Source organism: Urocitellus parryii, chromosome 5 (assembly GCF_045843805.1).
Source record: "Urocitellus parryii isolate mUroPar1 chromosome 5, mUroPar1.hap1, whole genome shotgun sequence".
In the NCBI taxonomy this organism is placed as follows: domain Eukaryota; kingdom Metazoa; phylum Chordata; class Mammalia; order Rodentia; family Sciuridae; genus Urocitellus; species Urocitellus parryii.
In genome coordinates this window covers 19,461,538-19,483,722 of record NC_135535.1, presented here as the reverse complement: position 1 = coordinate 19,483,722, position 22,185 = coordinate 19,461,538, and the positions used below count along the sequence as shown (strand labels likewise).

At 37.7% G+C, this 22,185-nt stretch overlaps 1 protein-coding gene across 12 annotated transcripts in view; it reads left to right on the top strand.

The window, feature by feature from the left end:
• Mybpc1 (myosin binding protein C1) overlaps positions 1-22,185 on the top strand; it is an 81,571-nt gene that overhangs the window by 5,723 nt on the left and 53,663 nt on the right. For 6 of the 12 annotated variants that reach the window (XM_077798524.1, XM_077798527.1, XM_077798525.1 and 3 more), the window contains exons 2-6: positions 11,254-11,289; positions 13,898-13,939; positions 14,064-14,105; positions 21,051-21,089; positions 21,656-21,691. In XM_077798524.1, coding sequence (XP_077654650.1) covers positions 11,254-11,289; positions 13,898-13,939; positions 14,064-14,105; positions 21,051-21,089; positions 21,656-21,691 — 195 coding nt within the window. The remainder of the gene's footprint in view (positions 1-11,253; positions 11,290-13,897; positions 13,940-14,063; positions 14,106-21,050; positions 21,090-21,655; positions 21,692-22,185) is intronic. The other 6 variants (XM_077798528.1, XM_077798532.1, XM_077798531.1 and 3 more) reach the window with 3 other exon arrangements.

Below are 22,185 nucleotides of genomic sequence, written 5' to 3'. Positions count from 1 at the left end.
TAAATCAGGAAAAACAGAATTAAAGTTCTAGCAATTAAAAAAAATGAAAAAAAATTTAATTTCATGTGTGTGCCCAAGGGGACATGGCTATGTCTTCTTTGTTTTTATTTACATGTTAGTTCTTAAGGGAACACTTCTTTCCTGGACTGCTTGATTGGTTCAGAGTACTGCATGCTGGATAAACTTCCTAAATACATAGAAAGGTAGTTACTGAATTATCCCTTTCTGAGTGATGTTAACCATGAAGAAGCTCTTGTTTATTCAAGAGCCATTTCCTAAAAATTAATAGCACAGTGATTGCGAGAGATGAAACTGTGAAAAAGAACAAAGACCTTGTCATTAATCTCCTACATGCCTGCAAATTATTTCACAACCAGAGAAAAACAGGTCCTGTGTCCCCATAACTTCTTACAAAGACAACGCCTGAATACCAAAGTGACAATATTGTCTTGTCCCATGCGAGTCTGTATGAAGTGAACAGGGTCAGCCTTAATTTACAGAGAGTATGTTTGTTCAACCACAAAGATAAACATCCAAGCCAGATTTCAGAATGTTCCCATTCATGAGGCCAAGAATTTATGGGCTTTTGTGTGTGTTTCCAGAGTAAAATTTAGGTACCATCAGATTGGGGTGTAGATTAGTTGATTTGGCAAAGGAAAGACCAGGATCATTCGATCTCATGCTTATTTTTCTCTCTAAAATGAGATCACAAAAAGCTAACTGTAATCTGGCTTTCATTATGTCTTTCAAGTCTAAATCCACTTTGATAAGACTTTCGCCCTTTTATACTCCCTTAGGAATCCTTTTATAGGCCAATTTGGCACATAAATGCAATATCTAAAATTATGTTTGATATGTCAGATGTTAGATCTTATAAATTCATCTTATTCATTTTTTTGACTTGCATTTATCTCTTTAGGTTAAACATTTTTTTTTTTCTCTTCCAAAGTCATCCAAATCTTTCTCCAAAAAGCCTCTAAACTTTAAAAAAAGAAATTCCTCAGGAATTCTTCACTTTTATTGGATAATAGCCTATGCCTCGTATAAAATTAAGGACAGAATTTCTACTTATAACTAAAAGTTCACCTATTTGTATAACTCTACATTTTAATTTCTCATGTTCAGAGTTATATGTCTTTTTAAGATTGTTCTCCATATAGTAGGCATTTCAGCTTTTTCTCTGCTTATTAATAATATTATTAAACATAGCAACATAGACAAATTACTAGAAAGTATTCATAAAACTTTCTAGACAGTTCAAATTTCAGCTGCAGCATGTACTGAGAGTTACTGGCACTTTGTATGCCTCAGTTGCCTCATCTGTAACATGATTAAAACAGTACTTGACTCACTAGATCTTTGTAAAAACTAAAATTAATCAGATAAAGTGCTGAGAACAGGCTTACATACAATAAGACATCAAGTATTTTCCTCCTCAAACAGAAAACTCAGGAATCTTGTGTGGTATAAAGTATTAAATGTCCCACATTTAATAAAAACTTTGAATGCAATTTCACTAAGGTACCTAATGACTACTGCATCCCATCTCACCTGGCATTAATGATTATAATACATTCCCCCAAAGTGTTGTTGTTATTGTAATCATCACGGCTACCCACCGGAAATATGTCCTTGTGTTACTTATAGTGAAACATCTTAGCTTTTACCCATGGAAGTTTAGGTCGTATAAAATACATCAAATAGAGGGCCTACACTCCGGGGCTTCTCTTGTGTTCCCATGGAAATGTGTTATGTCCAGCCTGGGGTGGGGGGGTGGGGAGTGACCCCAGTTGTCAAATATAAGGGGATAATCAGTTGTTTCTTTATTGTTCCATTGTGGGGGTATGGTCTTTCCCACTTAGATGAAATCGTCACCCTACCCAGTGGAACCTGTAACTATATCTACCACCAAGAGTTACAAGGCTTGGGTTTGAGGGACATTAAGATTTCTCTACGTCACGAGGGGTACCTTTCAGGTGGGGTCTACCTAGACCAGAATTTTTCTGAGATAACCACATAAAGAACTCTTCATGACCACATGTGGATGATTGAGCGCCACTATATTTACTGCTATGGAATTTTTTTAATGATCCCACCTGGCATCAGGCCTCTCCTTCCTCTATTTAAAAAAAAGTCACCCAATGTGAGGCCCAGTAATGGCTTGAAGCAAGGCCTTTAAAGACTTATCCTATTACCCTATAGCCATATACATAAGTCAGTGATGTACCCCCCCCCAAAGGCACAACAAGAGACTAAAGTGGAAAATTATTAACAATTCAAATCATTTTTTGCAATCATTTTTTTAACCTGTGCAAAATGTTTTAGATTTCAATTTGAGCTTCCTCCTTTCCTCACACTACAACAATCCCTTGATCTGTACCACTCCAGCCCCCATTCAATTCTTTTTTAAAACATGAAATGAAGAGATAAAGTCATCAGATAGTAGCAAAAAAATCTTATATTTGATGCTTTGTAATAATGACCATATTTTAATCCTCTTCCTGTGTGGAATGGCATATTGAGTTGAAACATGCATAATTAAAAAGACAAAAGAACACGTTGACTCAGAGAGGGAAAAAGTCCTGTGGATTTAGGGAAATTCCACCAGACGGAAGCTTGAGTCACTGAAAGTTTACATACTCAGCGCATAATTAAGATTCCATCCATTCAGACCCTAAGGGTACAGATTTTGACATCACTTGCACCCCCCCCCCCATAAATGAATATGGACTTAAGGGAATCATTTTGAATAGCTGGATTCTCTGCAGAGCTAAGAGTTCATTTTGTTCTGATACCTGACAACATTATTATTTTAACTAATTTGTATAGAAAAATTCCTAAAATGTAATGTATCACTCTTTGCTTTTAAAAATAAAGTACAATGGATGTAGCTTCATTTCGTGTTAAATTATAGATATCAGCTATTGTAGTACATGGCATCTTGAGAGCCCCAAATGACTTGCTTTTGTGTCAAATAGGCTTGTATTGATTTGCATTTTGAGTTTGTGTCTAATTATTTATGGCATGTCTGTTTCGTCTCTTTCCGGGACATTGCTGACTTATTATTCTCATCAGTCAGTAAAGTTGCCCTGGTCTTGCTTGCCTTTGTTGTCATAGACTGCGCTGTAGATAACCAATCTGGTTCAGTAGGGTTTACCTGAAGATTAGCTGGAGCAGCATTTAAGAGAGCACTCACTTTCCAGGTATGAAATACAAGACCAGCACCTGAGAGTGTGCATCTGAACTGTGGCTTCTTAGGCTCCTGATCTGCCTCCCACTAGTTGCAGACTCTGGGTTTACTAAGACACAGCAGTAGGGTTCTCCCATGAGGAAAACACAGGGACCCTGGGTGCATGGAGTTTGACAGATCCAGTTTCCTCTCAGAGGTCAACGGCTGTTATCTGGATAAATAACGTTGCTAGATAGCCGAAAACAAACAGGGGAAACTGAAAAGATGATATCTTTTTCTCTGTTGTGCACAGAGGGAAAATAAGTTACTGCCCCCCAAATCCATTTGTGATTTTTAATTTGACTGCTTCATTCATTTTATCAGTCAAAACTGCATATTTTTCTCAAATGAAGTATACAGCAGGAATTTTTTTAAACACACACATGCACATACACAGCCATTTTCTAAAGAAGATTTACAATAAATTATAAACCAGAAGTTTTCAAAATTTTTGGTCCCAGAATTATTTTCACTGTTAATAATTATTTTTAAAAACTGGCATATTTATTATTTTATTGGAAATTAAAATTGATGAGCAATTGAAACACAAAAATATTAAGCACACATCCATGGAAAGAAAGGCCAATTTTTACTGCCTTTTAAGAGTTATCAGCTGTCAGGCCATTGATGTCACCACCTATTAAGTATCCTCTAGAGACTTTCACTCTATATTTGTGAAATAAGTGAATGAGGAGAGCAAACAATGCCTCAGCATTATTATGAAAGTAGCTTTGACCTTGTGGGTCTTAGGGACTCTTGGAGATCTTAGATAATACTTTGGTAACTACTAGATTACTTCTAAAAAATACGTAAATCCTTTAAATTCAATGTATAAAATATCTGGACTCATAGTCTATAATGAGCAGAAGGCAAAATAAGCATATAACTGTTAAAATATTAAATTAAATCTTAATTTATGTCCAAATCCTGAATTTCTGATACATAATCAATATGCCCAATAAAAATGCACTGCTATTTGTGGTTGCTAATTTTTTGGTGACACTCAATTAATGTAGTCAAAACTTTTCCTGAGTACTGTGTGTGTCTCCATGCAGACAATATGTTCCTATGTTAGGGCAGTTTCCACTGTGCTGTTGTTCAGGCATATGAGGGCCAGGCTGCAGCATGTACATAGGGCCAGAACTTGCCATCAACAAGGAAAAAAGCCTAGTAGGTGTTTATTGCCTATTTAATTGAAAAAGAAAGATAACCTGTTATGTTACTAAAAGTGGAAATACAAGAATCAGCCAGGTAAAACCAGCATCATTGATGATTATCATACATAAAACATACACATATTTAATTTAAGCCTAGAATGCCATTTTCAGAAAAAGCAATAATAATTAGCAATTACATGCAGTTTTCTCTTCCACCTCCCCAAATGATGGCTTTAGTGTGTTTATTTTTCAAAAACTTTTCCCCAAAAAAGTGACAGAATGAAAACTACACACACACAAAAATCTATAAACATAACATTTGATAACAACTTCTATTATATGTTCTTCCTGTCTTTTCTATGCATACATAACATATTCATATGGTATGGTATAATTATACTTCCATGTTATCAAAAAGCTAAATGAAATTGCACACAAGAAAACACTGAATATTTTGAAGTAACACTATATTATTTTAATAATTTATTATTTTAATATATGTAATATGATACAGTAATATTAGTATTGTAATGTACTACAAAATAATGTATTATTTGAGATAGTGAGCTCATGGGAAGGAGAGAACAGAGTATGTCGTTTTAGTGGACAGACGCCTACATGGAAAGAAGGGCCGATTGCTGCCTTTTAAGAGTTAAGATTTTTTACCCTTCAAGTTACTGACCCTGGAACCCTTGATCGTTGAAAATAGAAATGGCCTCCACTGGAGAGAGCCAGCCATTTATGGAGTGAACTGGGTTCCCAGTGTTTCAGCAGCAGTACAAAGGCCACATATGGGGCTGTCTACTTCATAGCTGCCACCAGTGCCCGTCAATTAGAATGCCCGGGCACAGGCTCTGCAGGCATGCCATTGGTGGCATACCTGTGCTTTTTACAGTAGGTGATCATAGGGAAAAATCCACTATAAATAGATCAAGCCCTTTGAAAGCATTTCAGTGTTGCAGAGGAAGAGAAAGTCTATATCTATGAATTAGAAAGGATCAAACAACAGCCGCTCTTGCCCAAAAAGGAAGGAGCAGGCTTTAGCTGCTGGGTCAGAATCCAGTGTTGCCCACTAAAATATTTTGTTGGATTTTTTTGTTTGTTTTTTTGTTTTTCAAAACATATCCTAATTTTCAAATAAGCTTTACAACAGCAACTTACATATTCCTGCTCATGAGTGAGTACATCCCTTGGTATGTTTTTTAACAGACAATGGATGGAGGACAGAGAGGGGACAAAAGGCTAGTTTTATTCACACCGTGGGAAGGATCCACAGAATTTGTCCTTTGACTTCTAAGTAAGCCCAGTGTATCAGGCCCCGATCTCAGTCAATACCCATTTGCTTGTCTAAGATTTAGAGAGCTTACTGGAAGTGGATGCCTCATGGCCACGACAACACAGTTAACCTGGTTGACAACAGAGCTGACATGGTTGACTGAGGGTCATTTGCTAAGAAATGGGTGGGACAGGTTCCTTGACTCAAGTTGCTTCTCTGCTTTTCCAGCCCAGATTTTAAAAGGGCGAGATTCCTTAGAAAGGCAAGGGGTTTATTATTCCCGAGAGCCAAAACTCTAGCCCTAATTGCTCTCCTGCCCTTGTTAAGAAATGCAAGACATGTGTTGACAGTAAGACAAAATCTAATGATGGGGTTTGGGTGCATGCCTGGGAGCCTTTAGCCAGTGGGAGGGAGACCAATGGAAGACATAGTGTTCCCTGTGGGTAACACAGACGAAGAAAGCTGCCCATGGAGTGCCAGCGGACCGTTCTTGATTTCTTGGCAGCATGCAGAAGGGGCTTTTGTGCAGGGCAGGAACAGCCTGCCAGTCAACTATATTTATGGAGCACCTGCTGTGTGGAACTTGTAAAGGAGGAGGAGACGGGCCTTGTCCTCAAGAAGCTTGTGACCAAAGGGAAAAAGAAAATTCCCCATCTACTGTAAACCTGTTAGCGTTCACAACTACCTTTGAAATGGGAGAGTGAAATGGGTGACATGGAGGGCCCAGGCCCAGCCTTGTTACTCAAATTGTAGGTCGAGGACTAGCAGTACCTATAGCCTGTTAGAAATGCAGAATCTTGAAACTGGCTTTGACCCTGGGAGTCTGTTGGATCCCATCTCTAGGTGATTCCCATGCATACTATGGTTGTGGATGCTCTAGAAGAACTATGAAAGTAGTGAGTCTTGAATGTCCTAGGAGAGTACAGTGATCTGGTTAGGTGATTAAATTGATACTCAAAGGCAGTTCATTTATCTGTAAGTTCCTTATACACAGGAATCTCCTCTGTTCTTGGCCATTTTTATAACCCCCTTGCCCTTGCTAAGTTAGTTCATAATGGGAGCTCAATGAACTCTAGTTGCATGGATGGTCCTAGGTACTCACTAGCCAGCGGGGCACCATGGACATTACTGTTAGTGAATGATTTGTATAGAGGCAGCCAATGAATTTGGGGAACACAAAATGGTTTTTAGTGGCAAAGCATTGCAGAATCTGTCTGAGACCAAAGCATGAGTTAGAGTGAGAGGGTGCATGATCAGTCCCTTCAAGGTAAAAAGGGACACCCTAGGGTCCTGAGACTTAGCAGTAACAGTTTATTTTCCTTCCCAGTCAAGAGTTGCTTGGCTTTTGCCACTCCTGGTTCTCCATCTCTCCAGGTTAAGCTAAATTCCTTATTTCAAATGCCCAAGAACTCTTATCCTTTCTAGACCATCATGATGATTGATTGACATTGTATGACCTATGATGCATGTAAAGTTCATCAAAACCAATAACTATTTCCATCCTAAAGAAGGTTTGGAGGGTCCTACCACCTCTGTCCAGTCCCCACCTGCTTCCTCAGCCTCTACCCCAGTTCCAAACATGTTCTAACACCATACAGCCCATGGACTTGGAGACAAGACAGATCTGTAGCAAGTGGCACATGCAGAAGGACATTGGTGTCTTTTATACAAGTGCATGTGAGTAAGAATTAGGATAATCATGGTAATAATCATGAAGTGATAAAGCATATATGACATTTTTCATGTTCCCTGCCCCTGTTAACTCATTCATTCCTGCCAACCACCCTTGAGGTAGGTTTTACTGTTATTTCCATTTCATAGATGAGGGAATTGAGGCACACTTCACTCATACAGATCGGGAAATATCCTATGAGGCTATGTGTCAACTCATTATGGAAAATGAAATAATTATTTATTTCTTCTGCCTCTGTTAAAATTAGTAAGTAAGAAAGGAAGTGCAAGGCACAGGCTCTCAGGCTGACCCCTGGCAGAGCTGTGGGATTTGTCAGCGTCAATTTCCATCTGCAAAATGGGGATAATCATAGTCCTAACTTCCTAGAGTTAAAGAATTATAAGAATTAGCTGGGCATGGTGGTTCATACCTATAATCCCAGCAGCTTGGGAGGTTGAGGCAGAAGGATCGAGAGTTCAAAGCCAACAAAGAGCAAGGAACTAAGCAACTCAGTGAGACTCTGTCTCTAAATAACATCCAAAATAGGGCTGGGGATGTGGCTCAGTGGTTGAGTGCACCTGAGTTCAATCCTTGGAATAAAAAAAGAAGAAGAAGAATTATAAGAATTAATATAATATAGGTCCTGCATCTAGCTGGTGCCAACAAGTTGTTAACTTTTTATTCCTTCACTGGATATAAAGAAATGGGGAATCTGTGGTTTTTGAAAAGGAGAAGTCTGCCTATTTATCAGTCAGACATACATTTTCCAGTTTCCATTTCCTGCAACCATCCTACAAATGTCTTAGCATTAATATCCAAATTATATGTTTCCAAGTTTGGATTATCTGTTGACTGTTAATGACCAAAATTCTGTGGATTTGGAGGAAGTTGAATTAAACCCTTTAGATTCTCATATTAATTTGATTTTTGACCTAGTACATAGACCATGGCCCCTATACACATAATAGAAATGGATAGAAATGAGGAATTTATATTCAGGGCATTTATAATTTCTGTGTCTAAGATGATTCTAATTTATTTAGTTAGAATTCACCCTTGGTCTTACTTGGATTTTAAGCAACCCTAGCTGCCCTTACAAAATGGGCCTTTGTGACAGATTCTATGTCCTGAGTTGACAGGTCTTATTCTTAAGGACACATAGCCTCATAGGATATTTCCCTATCTGTATGAGTGAGGTGTGCCTCAATTCCCTCATCTATGAAATGGAAATAACATAGCATGGCCTACTTGATACACACACTTAATAACAACTTCACATGCAACCAGCAGAGGAGCCCTCCTTAATTCTTTTTATTTAAATCAATTTGCTATACACTTAATGGGTTTTCAGAAACAAAATGAGATACCAGGGAGTTAGAAAAGGAAGGAAACATTCTTATTTTTGTTGAATTGGGGATCAAAAGAGATATAAGTAGGCTGAGACTCTGGAAAATAATTAAATTATAGTCGAGAAATAGTATATTATGGTGTGGTCCAGCATGCCAAGAGATTAAGGCAGAATGCAATGGAGTAATTAGTTTAGAGAGCCTTGAAAGAGGTACTACAAAGACGAAGATTGCCAAAGGATAGCCATGAAAATAGCTAGTGCTCTTAATGACAGAGCTCTTTCTACCTGCCGGGAGCTGTGTTATGCATTTTGCATGGGAATTACACCCTTGGGGTCATTTATTATTATTTCACCGATAAAGAAACTGAGGCTAACAGAGATCATGGAATCATCCCAGATCGCATACCTAACAAAGCATACAGTCAGGATTCAAACTACGTCAGTCTGATTTAACTGTATGTACAAAAAAAAAAAAAAATAGAAGGTCTGATGGGGAAATAAAGAAGAACATTGTTTTTTTCAGGGACAGAAAGGTGAAAAGGTGAACAGGAAAGACAGCTCTAGAATAGAGGAGCCACTGGGCACTACAGAGAGAGAGCAAGGAAGTGCCCACTGACACCAGCTTCAATGCTAACCTGGAGAGAGTTCCTAACCCAGTAGGTAACAGACCCTCTCAAGTAGAATATCAGGATGAAACACAGTGGCAGGATAAATAACTTCTGCAGCCATGAAGGGAAAGGAGACCAGGGGCAGAGAAAGTTATCTGTAGAAAGAGCCAGGATGAGGTCCCGGGGCGTTGTGCGACAGTGGCTCAGTCCAGAAGATAATGTGTCAAAGAAACCGGTTTCTGGCTCTCAGTATTCTGATATCAATTCATGTGCTTCAACAACTTGCCCAAAGCCAAGCTGTCAATATTAGATTTCCATTTCTGCACTCAGATCTCTGAAAATAAAATGCTTAGACCGAGGGTTTTGCCTTCTGGTTGGCAATGGCATTATGATACTTTCCATGATGTGGTGGAGAATCGAGAGCCTATCTGTTGATACCATCTCAGGGACACTGGTGTTTTCACTCAGTGTCTTGAGATTTTTCACTCTGTCTGTGAATTACATCACACCCTGCTGCATTATCTTTGGCCAGCCTGTATGGTTATGTGGTTTCCCTCTGCTTTGGGTTATATACTCTTTTTCATTCATTAGTAAATAATAATATACTTATATGTGGTCATTTGAATGTTCAAAAATAGTCTTTTTTTAAAACAAACCAACAAATTGCAGTTTGTACCAGGCACAAAAATATTAGTGATGATAAAAGGTATTGTTGCAACTCGACAGCTTGTATCCTCTGTTCTTAGTTCTTGTTACAGTACAATCCATTCATTTTTCTATGCTTATTTAATCAGCCAGACTAGACTAAAACAGGGTACTCAGCCTACACACAGTGATGACTCTTTGGCCAAACTGCTCATTGTGGGTTAATATTCTGTTTAGAGTCACATGTGGAAAAAAGAATGTGAAAAATCTCAGACACTGAAACAGATCGGGCTCCTAGGTATCCCACAATGTGACTATAATACAAAACCTTTTATGTCTTTACATTTTATTTAATGATCAAGTGGAAAATTGTTTTAAAGGAAATCACCTTCATTAACTGCCTCTTCCTGTCCTAGAGTTGAAGCAGCTGTTTCACTCACTAATTCCTACTTCTGGGCATCTGCAGGCTTAGGAAGGGGAAATTTCATGCTTTTTGGCTATGGATATGCCATTAGCTACCCAGAAATCATATATTCCTTAATAGAAGTTTCTTTCACATACTCTGTAGCCAGTTTGCTCTATCATACTGGACAGCCAACGCCAGGTTGTGAAACCTCAAAATCAGAGCTTTGAAACTTTTGGACAAGTGTAGGTAGAAATCTACTCTGGGTAGGTGCACTTCCAGAAAGATCTATGAGAGGTTCATTCTGTTTCCCAGTGAACGGTGGCTTGTTTTGTAATAAAACTAAAAGCTACAAAGCCAGAGGACTTTGGTCTCATCATCTCTCAGAAAGTGCCTCTCACACAGGTAGGACAATGTTACAGATACTTTGGTGCCCTTGATCTCTGGGGAAAGGGGGTCTCTTTCTGCACCAATCTCACCTTAGACTCTGTGGATGTGCCTGCCCCACTCACTGGGGCTCATTTCATTCTTATAGGAGCCCTATACATATAAAATGGGTGCCATGGCCCATTTTACAGAGTGGAAAATATGTTTAGTACTATCTAATGCCCTGTCCGTGGCTTCCTGAAAGGGCAACCAAGTGGCAGGAGACCTGGCTCCCTGTGTTACCTGTGCTCTTTTAATCACTCTCTCTTCCACCTCCTGGAAATCTATATAATACCATTTAGATCTCTTACCTGACACCTCACACCCAAAAGCAATGTGTCATGGGTCTCTTGATGCCACTGGATGGTCTTTTGTCAGCATGCACAGGTTAGATGGTATTCCAGAGTAGAGAGCATCTTGGGAACATGGGAAGCAGCTTTTCTTTTTGAGAAGTGAGACTAACGCTTCCATTACTCTTTTTATTTGTAGAAAATGAAGTGGTGGCCCCAGCTCCCCCACCTGAAGGTGAGTTAAACGCTGCCTCTCATATTTGGGCTGCATATACAGAACGTCCATCCCAGCACGGTTTGGCTTCCACTGATGCCGTGAGCTTTAACCTAACTCCTACCGAGACCTTGGACAATTGTGATAAGTTGGTAACCAAAATAATCCATTGTGTTTATATAACTCTTTCATATTAATCTGATTTGAATGACATTTCATATATATTATGTGAGTGATTATTTTAAATTCCCTCAAGAAATGCATAAATTATTGCTATGCTCAAGTTTAATATTGGTGGAGGCTGGAGGATTTATGGGATTTCCCTCCCTAACAGTGAAAGTCAAACAAAGCTTATCTTTTTCTTGTGAGAGTGGAGAGTAAATCCATCTGGAACCTGGGAGATGCCGACTTGAACTATGTCACCATTGGGCACTTCCAGAAAGTCCCCAGAGGAGTTTCCAGAAAGGTTTGGGGAGCTTTGAAACTCAACATCAGGACCAATTTATTGAATTCTTAGTATTCCATTGTCCACCAGGTGGCAACAAAAAAACAATGAATATAGAGATCCAGAGAAATCCTTGGCAAGTCAACCCAGAGCCCAGCAACATATAACACATGAAGCCAGTTTTTACACATGCATGGACCAAAGGAAGAGAAAAGAATTGAAATAATGGCAAGCCCAAGTTAAACCCCCAACACAGCCCTTCAGAATAATTTGTCTGCTTGCCTCTGCCTAATAGCTCCCAAGATGGAAGCAACCAATATCGTGTGCCTTTCCCACGAAAACACCAAAATGTTCTTTCTTGTTACTCTTCCTCCCTAAAGAGGATGAGAAACTGGCAATTATTTGCTGGTTATTTGCTATGTGCACAGCCCCAGAGGGTACTCTAACCCTTGAGAAGGATGCAAAGCTGTCTATCAAATGCTTACTGATAACTAGGGGCAAACATACTGGACCAGATACGTGTGGAGCTTCAAATAAGACATATAATCCTATATTGTTTGTTTTCAGTCAAGTAAAAAGTAAAATATAACCCTGAGAATAACTACTACAAGACAGCATTAGGCAATTCTGTAAGAAACCCCTAAGGCAGTGGAGAATTAAACCTGGGTTATTTGAATTGACAATGTGGTATGAAGTGGGGGAGGGTGTCTCTGTAGACTGTGGGTCAACCCAGGTGAAAGCAAGAGTTGAATGAGGCCTCAGTTTCTGGTCTTTTTGCATGGAAATTTATGAGGGGATTATGAAGCGGTTCCATTCTGAAGACATCTTTTTTTTTTCCCCTCAGAGCACAGTTTTAGAAATCTAGCTGCTCACAGAAGCCCCTTTGTCCAGCTAAGAATACTAGATCCACACACTGAAATTTAAATAGTGTAGAAGAGTATTCCTGTGTCCAAATGAATGAAATAGACTCAGAGTCATATGAGTTCAAGCCAGGGCAAGCTCAGATGTAGTTTCTAGTAGATCTTGATATTAAAATTGGTATAGATGTGTGGCATGCTTCTTAGGATCTTCTCCCTTGGTATGTTGTCTTGCACATACAGATTTATTTGGGGGATACTGAGAACCTACTGATCATTACAGATAAACCTTTCCCCTCTGTTCTTCAGATCAGATGCTGTCACTGGGTCACTATAAAATTCCTCTTATTATGCCACATTTCCTATTCATTGCACAACATTGACCTCCTGTAGCTAAAAGGTTTCCTCTCAAACTCTGCTAAAGTTGTCCTTCATAGTTAACTGAGATTTGGGTCTGTAATCATCAAGAGAGAGAGGATGCATAACGTGAAACAGTTATTTCCTGTCATAGACTGTGAGTCAGATCAGATACCATTTGTAGGTGTCTGAACTAGAATGATTCTGATCAGAAAAAAATGCAAACTAGATGATCTTGGCTGATAAAAATTTGATGCCACTTCTTTTATTACCACTAAATCCAATCCAGAAGATTCATATGTACACCAAAACATTTACTTTGAAACTACATACATCATAATTGCATATTTTGTATCTTCCTATAATATCCCAAAGTCCACATGAACTTTATATGGTTCAAATTTCTCTAAAAAGTCAATCCCTTATTGGGATCTAAAATGAAGTAACCCACACGTTATACTCAGTTCTACTCCAGTGTTTGTATAACATAATTCCTCTGTAACTGAGGAGTGTGGGTGTGGAGGGGGACAGTACTGGTGATTGAACCCAGGGGCACTTTACAACTTAGCTATATCCCCAGTCATTTTTTTATTTTTTATTTTGGGATAAGATCTTGCTAAGTTTCCCAGTATAGCCTCAAACATGTAATCCTCCTGCCTCAGCCTCCTCAGTAGCTGGGATTACAAGTGTGCATCACCATAGCTGGCTAGTTGAGTGTATTTTAACAAGACATTTATTGCCTGTTCTAATGCATACTTTTAAAAAAGATCACACTTATTGTTTTTATTAAAGTTTAATGTGACTCTAAATTATAATTCCCCAATTAATAATTCATGTACAGCATAATGATATGTAGCACCATTAATGTTGCCATTTATTTCCTCCCTTCCCACTCTTCTCCATTGCTCATCACACAATAAAATGCATGCTTTGAGACACTTTAAAAAATGTGCTTGTACTTTCCATACAGAACCAAATAAAGAGAAGGAGGCAGGAACTACACCAGCAAAAGGTGAGTTGGAGTAGCACCATTAATATTGCCATTTATTTCCTCCCTCCCTACCCTACTCCATTGCTCATCACACAATAAAATGCTTTGAGACACTTTAAAAAATGTGTTTGTACTTTCCATACAGAACCAAATAAAGGGAAGGAGGCAGGAACTACACCAGCAAAAGGTGAGTTGGAGGGAGGGAGAGTGAACTGAATTCAACAAAATTAAAAGCAGGAAGAGGTCAGTATAATGATTGTCATTGTGAATTTCTCTGCATTGTCTTTCATCAACGTCTCTGCAAGATCCAAGATAAACAGTGCTTTGCTATATTTCCATTACACAATTTCTCAAGGAAAAACAACAATGATAAAAATATTACAAGTGCTTGTTGAGATGCCAGCAAATTAACTGGCAGCTTCCAAGTTCCAATGTGCATGCTAAGGAAAAGAGATGTTTGATTTGGTGATTATAGCAATTGGGAAAATTATCTGAAATACTCAGATTTTTTAAAAATTGAATGTTCTTGTGTTATTTTATTAACTATTCCAAGTTTCCTAGTAATTTTGAAGGCTAGCACCTCAGTTTATAACCCTTGAGTATATATTCATGTAGATCTATATAATGACTTACTGAAATCAACAATAGAACGTTGAACAAATAGCAGATTGTTTCTTACTGAATTGAAAGACTCACTTATCCCTGCAATATTTTTCTATTTTTACATTTTTGAATATAGTCTGGTTTTAGAAAAAATATTTATCATGTACTTCTATGATTCCATAAAATACTAATTCCTTGGTCTCACCATGGATGAAGTCATTGTCATTACTGATAGTCTGTCTTAAATTAAAGAGCGTTAGTTTCCATAGAAGAATGTTTTCATGGAAGAGGATTTGAGAAATTTGCTTTATATGTTTGTATCATTGTTTTCATATGTCAACCCTTTATTTGTGTAATGAATAATGTAGTCTAAGTATTCAAATAATTAATTATTTCCTGACTGCAATAAGAATAATCTCTTTTTCCTGGACACTGCTCAAAGGCTTGTTAAGTATCTTAGTTTTTGATATTTCACTACCTAATTCCTATGATATTGTTATCTTCTAAACATTAATAAAATAATGTTTTTTCTTTCTTTCAGTACACTGGATCACTTTTAAGCTAACTTGAATTTACACTTTCAAAAATGAATACATAATGTTAGTCCACGCTCACTTTGTCCTTGACCTTCAGTGGCTTCCATGGATAGTAACATGAATACTAATCCTGGCCACGTGGATCACAGTTTGAAGGTTATTTTCTTATGGAATGCAGACAGTGCAAACCCCTAGAAATCTTTCCATGAGATGGGTTCAAGGAGGTTTGGATATCCTGGCTGAAGTTACTGTAACATTATTCTCAACAAGGCAGATGGAATACACCTCTACTTCCAAATATGGAAAGGTGTTTGGACCAGGCTAGAAGGCTCAACCAACAGAGCAGATGATGTAATCCCAGTGGGCAAGCTGTCAAGGTTTAGACAAAGCCCATGCATGACCCTTCTTCTGAAAAATTCACCATATTACATTGGTACCCTTACATGAGCTTTCTCTAAAGTGAAAAGCAACCAACTTAACAACCAGACAAAGCTCTTTTATTTATATTGAATTCAGTATGATGAAATGACAAGGGCATCCTGAAATTAGTAGTATTTTTCTTACATTTGCAGAAGAAAAGCAAGGTGTGGCCACACGCAGTCACAAGTTCATAAACTGCCTTGTACAGAGAGTTGCCAAAATACCTGGCAAGCAAATCAATTTAGGATAGAAAGTGACATTTCTAAACAAAAAAGGTAGGTAAACAGAGGGTTATTTTCCCCCCTAAATATCAGTTCTCTTCAACTACCACCCACTTTCATCAAGCACAGGGAAATTTCAAAGAAAATACTTAAACAAAAACCAGATGCAATCATTGTTGCTCATGTACATCCTCAGGTGAGAAGGAAGCCTCACGTGGGCTACATGGGGTACAACTCCGCTTTTCTCCAGGATTAACTAGAATGTCCTCCTCTACCCTTTCTCCCTTCTCCTACTCTCTCCATTTAACTATCCAGCTCAGGTTTCACTCCTTTGTACAGCTTGCCTCTAACCATTCTGGCTCATTTCCATCTTTCTTTCCTCTTTCTGATTTCTCTTGGACCTGTTGCTTTCGTCATTCAATCTTTCTTATCTCCACTAAGTCATGTACTAATGGCCGACTCCTTTTCCCCAACAGGCTGTGTGCTTTTTGATGGCCAGGCACTGTGTCTTAACACCTCTTTGGTTCCCTCATCTCATTCCTTCCAGCCTCTGGCACAGAGCTGCAGATGACAATTGTCCACTACATATTCATGTAATTGAACCAAGAGGTGAATTTCCACGTTAGTTTACCTGCTAACCAGTTCAACAGTGGTAACTTGGATAGATTTTTATTTCTATTCAACGTGTTTGCTGGAAGGATAAACATCGCCTTGGGCGGGAAAGGGAAATTTTTCTTAAAATGGCTGCTGTCACTTAAGATGCTAAGCAAGGACCTTACACTGAGTCCCCAGCAAAGTCTCCTGTAATTGAAGAAATAGAGATGGCGATAAAGAAATGAGTTTAATCAAACAGCAATATCAGAAATTAAATTTGCAAATCCCTTTCAGAATGGTAACACCAGGAGGCAAGTCCTTATTTTAAAAATTCTGCTTGCTATGGCTTAGAATTCTTCTAATTTCAGATGGAAAATCAATGGGATGCTAAAAGTATAAATTATTTTCTATATCCTTAATGGAAATAGAAACCTGCCTTTTATTTTAGCATACTTATTCAGCAAGTATTTGCTGACCATCATCTGTGAGCTAGGGACGCATGTAGACACAAGGTCCTGCTCTCCTGGAGCCAACTTTTGCTTTAAGAGGAAAAACAAGCATCAACAGAGGATGGTGGGTTTGGGTGTTAGAAGCAGACAAAAGTCACAGAGAGCCTTGTGTAGAGAATAGTATACATGGTCGAGTAGGGTCATTTTCTTCTTTCTTTTTTCCTTTTTATTTTGTTGACCAGCATCATCATCCTTTGTGTGAACAGAGGTAATGAGAGTAGATCTCTTCTACTTAAGAATTGACCCTGTGGGGGCTGGGGATGAGGCTCAGCAGTAGAGCGCTTGCCTAGCATGTGCGAGGCCCTGTGTTTGATCCTCAGCATCACATAAAAATAAATAAACAAAATAAGGGTATTGTATACAACTAAAAAATAAATATTAAAAAAAAAAGAACTGACCCTGTGGAATGTTCCCATATCGGTTCTGTGCCTGGACCCAAATGCAGCAACAGCATTGGAATCAGAGATGACTTTAAGTATCGGGACGCATTTCAATGACTAAGTTCTGATATTTTTTAAAAAATTTTAGTTTTTATATCTTAGTAGCCTCTAGTCTCTATTTTGGTAAAATTGTTTGGGAGAATTACTGCCTTTTTAAAGTTTATTCATTTTCCTTCCAGAAAAATAACTCTTTTCAGTAATCACTGCAAAGGAAATAAAACTTATTTTCTCTTCCCAGGCATTAACATTACCATATAATCTATCGTGAATGAACCCTGTGCACATTAAATATCTCACATAAACTAGGATGAGAAGTCTTCCTTTTGGCCTAAAAGTGATTGATTGCTGGATGACCAAGTGAATCAGCAGAAATTCCCATGTTTTTCTCCTTAATTAGGCAATTTTTTAAAATTAAAATAATGATTATAATTTTTTTCTTCATTTAGGTCCTGTTACATTTGCTATAGCATTATCCTGGTGCTTTTGACTGGTATATTAAAACATTTTTGTGCAATTTACCTTTAGGTGTCAAGCAATCAACTGCTAAAATGTCTCTCTGCATTTTCGATGTATTCTAACTTCATTACTTATTAGTAACAAACTTTGCTAAAAATTAATATTACTGTACTTTTAAATTCTAGGATGTAGCCATTGTAAGATGCAACATTGATTTGATAGCTATGAGGAAGAAAAAAAACATTAAATGTACAGTTAATTGTAAGATAAATCCTGGTTTCATAAGCATGCGAGTATGAAGGCATGTGTCTTCTCGTTAAGAAAATCTAATAATCAAATGCCTCAAAACATGATAAATTAATGTTTCATACTTTGTTGTTGTCATTTTGATCATCTACATCAATATTTACTACAACTAATTACCCTGCTTAAGGAATTCATGAATTTGTCTAAATCAAATGAGATACTCAATCAGCATCTAACTGATACTTATGAACCCCATATACTTTGTGTGCTTTTTACTCTTTATCATAGAATCTTAATAACTGTATCAAGCTTATATTACTTAAAATTTTAATTAACCAGGCGATTAAAATAAACCATAAGTTTGGGCTGGGGATGTGGCTCAAGCGGTAGCGCACTCGTCTGGCATGCGTGCTGCCCGGGTTCGATCCTCAGCACCACATACCAACAAAGATGTTGTGTCCGCCGAGAACTAAAAAATAAATATTAAAAAAAAATTCTCTCTCTCTCTCTCTCTCTCTCTCTCTCTCTCCTCTCTCACTCTCTCTTTAAAAAATAAATAAATAAAATAAAATAAACCATAAGTAGAAGTACTGAATGCTACATTAAATCTATAGTAAGCAATATGACAGAAAAATTGCAAGGTATTTTATTTTTATAGAAAATTTTAAATATCTAACAGTCTTTCTGAAATAACAGTATTCTCTTGATAGCTTAGGAATACCTATACCTCCATAAATACACAGTTTTATGGAACGTTAATGAACATTCCAGGAGAAAAGATGTGGAAAGTGAACTGAGTTTGGAAGTGCTAATTACCATATCATTTCCCAAGAGAATGAAAAGTTACAAGAATGTGCACACTCTGCTCCCTCCAGAGCCCCTGTTCTCCAGTAGCAAGACTCTCATCACAGAGTAAAATCCCAGGCCTATAACAGGAGGCTGAGATCTTTCTCTACTCTCCAGGAGTTCTTCCTTGGAAACTTCAGTTGTTTAAAATAATCATCTCTTTGGTTTTACAAATGTTATTTTCCCACGACCTCAATATGAGTGAAGGTCTGCTTTGGTGAATTTCTACACAGCTAGAAGAAAGAGCAGGCTGCTCTCCGGCTGTGGTCTTCATGCCATATTCTAGCAAGTCCAGAATGGATGTCTACATTTTTGTTATTATTTTAGTCACTTTTAAAGACAAAAAAGGAAATATGACTGGCATATTTTAGTTTTGGGTCTTGTTTGTTTTTTGTAACATGCTGTGTCTATGTTGTTGAATTGCATGCAACCTGCAAGATTTGGATATTCTGTTTCCCTCCCAGTGATAGAACCTGGCTTCTGTCTCACCCAATTCAGCCAAATTTTCATGGGGAACTTTTCAAGAATCTAAGATCAGGATCCCAGCATCCTAACTACATTATCCACTTGAAAAGTATGTCAGGACCAAAGAGATGCTTCAAAAATATCTCATACTTAATTAAGTATATTAGGAAATCTATGGGGAATGAATTAAATATTGCCAACCGAGAAGCCACTGCTGTGTGGAGGGTGTGTTGTATCATCTAGAGAAAGAATATTTCATAGGCCCCTGAAGCACTGTTTTAGGACATGTTCCTTAATGATCTAAAACAATTGTGCATGCCCCCCCAAATAGTCTTAATACTTAGTGGACATTGATACTATCATCCATCAAACTTTGGGTTAAAAAACCAAGTTATCAGGCTCGGGTTGTGGCTCAGCGGTAGAGTGCTGGCCTAGCATGTGAGAGGCACTGGGGTTGATCCTCAGCACCACATAAAAATAAATAAATAAAATAAAGGAATTGAATGCTATCTTAAATAGAGTTTAAAACACACATCACACAAACACATACGCTTTTAACTTTAGCCTGGCATTTTCCAAGCTTCTTTGACCACTGAAAGCTTCCACCAAAGAATCCCAAATCCTGTGAGTTCTCAGTGAATTCCCTCTTGGGTCCTAAGGTAATATCTTTAGGGGGACCTTATACACTGTATTACATTATTTTGTTAAAAGTAATAAGAGATATTCCTGGTTGAAAGTTTTGGGTAAGACTTTTCAGGCTGCTAAATAAAATCTGTAGTAAATATTCTGATAGATTATATAGATATGCTGTTTTTTTCTTCTTATTCCCAGGAATTTTTACAAGTATTTTTTAATTAACAGTCATGTACATGTATGTTCTATATCTTGCTTTATACAGTCATTTATGTTTGTATATTGAAATTCAAAACTTTTCTAGTATTTTTAGCGTGAAATGATTATTTATAAAATCGCGGGTCTTTGTGCTTTGGGAAGGAAGGGACAGAGTTTCCCATAATGCCAAATGCCTCTTCACACATCTAAAACGTGAACTTTGTTGTTCAGATATTCTAAACAAGGGGACTATTCAGTGCCTCTGCACATAAACACTATAAGACATATTTTGAATTTTTATAAATGTGCATGGGTAAATACCAATATCATTTGGGGGTAAATGCTTATAAAATTTTCCTAAAATAGTAAATAAGACAAATCAATTCATATTCATTAATTGTGATGTTTGTTTCTTAAAGACAGAAGGAGGATTATAGGGTTTTCTGCCTGAAAATGAGTTCTCAAATAGTACCTATAGGCTTTTATATCAGTGTCCAAATGCATGTAATGTAGGCTTTTATATCAGTGTCCATTCCTAGTAATATCTCAATGATAATGTCTGTCATTGACTTTAGTTACAGAATAGAACTCAAAAATCACCTTCAAGGCTGAATTCACCACGGTTTGATTTTTAGCATCCATTTTTCCTTAAACAACAGTCACATAAAGCTCTTCATAGAGTTCCATTTTTTCATCTGTGTTTTCATTTAATTAGTTAATTTAATTAATCTATATTTTCATTTAATCTATGGGTTACCTTACTTTCTCATCCTTTAGTGTCTTTTCTTCCTTGTTTTTTTCTTTTCTTTTTGCTTAACCTTTCAGGTACCTAGTCGTCTAGGCTTACTCCGTGGTTGAAAATGTTTTGGTAGTTTCTCCTCTTCTTTTTCAGATTTCTCTTTTCTCAGGTGACTTGGAATGAAGTCCTTTCCTCCTTGACTATTTACTCCTGTTTCTTGTTTCAGAGGAAGACGAAGCCTCCCCACCTAGTGCCTTGCCTCCAGGTTAGGACGATTCCTGCCCCTTTCCCCGCTTCCTATCTTATTGATTGACAGTAAAGGAAAAGCCAAGGTAGGGTGCCTGGCTGAGTTAGTGCACCAAGAGGAAAAACCTGGTTTTAAAAGCAGATTTGTGTTTGTTTTATGGGAGAACATTTTCAAAGGAGGATTTTTTTTTTTTTTTTTTTTTTTTTTGTAAAATAAAGGTAGTTAAGAGTAGTAGATTTTGAATATAAATTTTAGGGGCAAAAATCTTTTGTCTTTTCTTCCTTTTCCACAGATAGATCCTTTACCCTGATCTTTAAATTGAGATATTTTGGATTTTTAAATTTTATTATTGTTTTTCAAGAAGACATAGATGTTTACAGATTCTTTTATGGCTGGAGCTCTACCAATTTTCCATCCAAGTCAAATTCTAGTTTTTCTTTCCCTGTCACCAGCAGGGAAAGAAACGGTCACTATTAACATCATAGACACAGGGTATTGGGGAGTCCCAGAAGGTTGAAGCCAGCCCTCCATGTCCATCCTTCCCCTGACCTCCTTGCATCCTCCAAATCACACTTTCCTTTCAGGTTTGGGTAGTCGGGCCCTGGAGAGAAAAGATTCAGGTAAGCACACAGCCGGACAAGGCTTCCTGACCCCATTTTAATGTAGTCACTAATGACCTTGTTACTTGATGCTGTCTTGATTCTAATCCTTGTTTTATTCAGTTCGGAGCCTTTAGAGCAACTTCCATTACGTTTCTTCTTACAAGAAAACTAATGTATTGAGAAACAATTAATTTGTTGTGATATGTACTAGACACACATTCAAGAATCTAGACACGAATCCCACCAGTTAGTTTGTTTCAACATTTTTAACATTTAATAAACACACAGAATTAAATCTTCATTCCTAGGATTTTCTGAAGTTCGCATTTGTCTAGAACATTGTATTTGAAGTACAGATGATAGGAACACTTTCTAATGCATCCTGCCGGCTATCGCTGCTACCATTTTGTGCTGTTATTTGGTTGTTCATTTACTTGCAAATTTGTGTTGTGGGCTTAAATAGGATCCTAGCATGGGCCTCTTATGGGCCGGCCAATCTGACAGGCACCTTA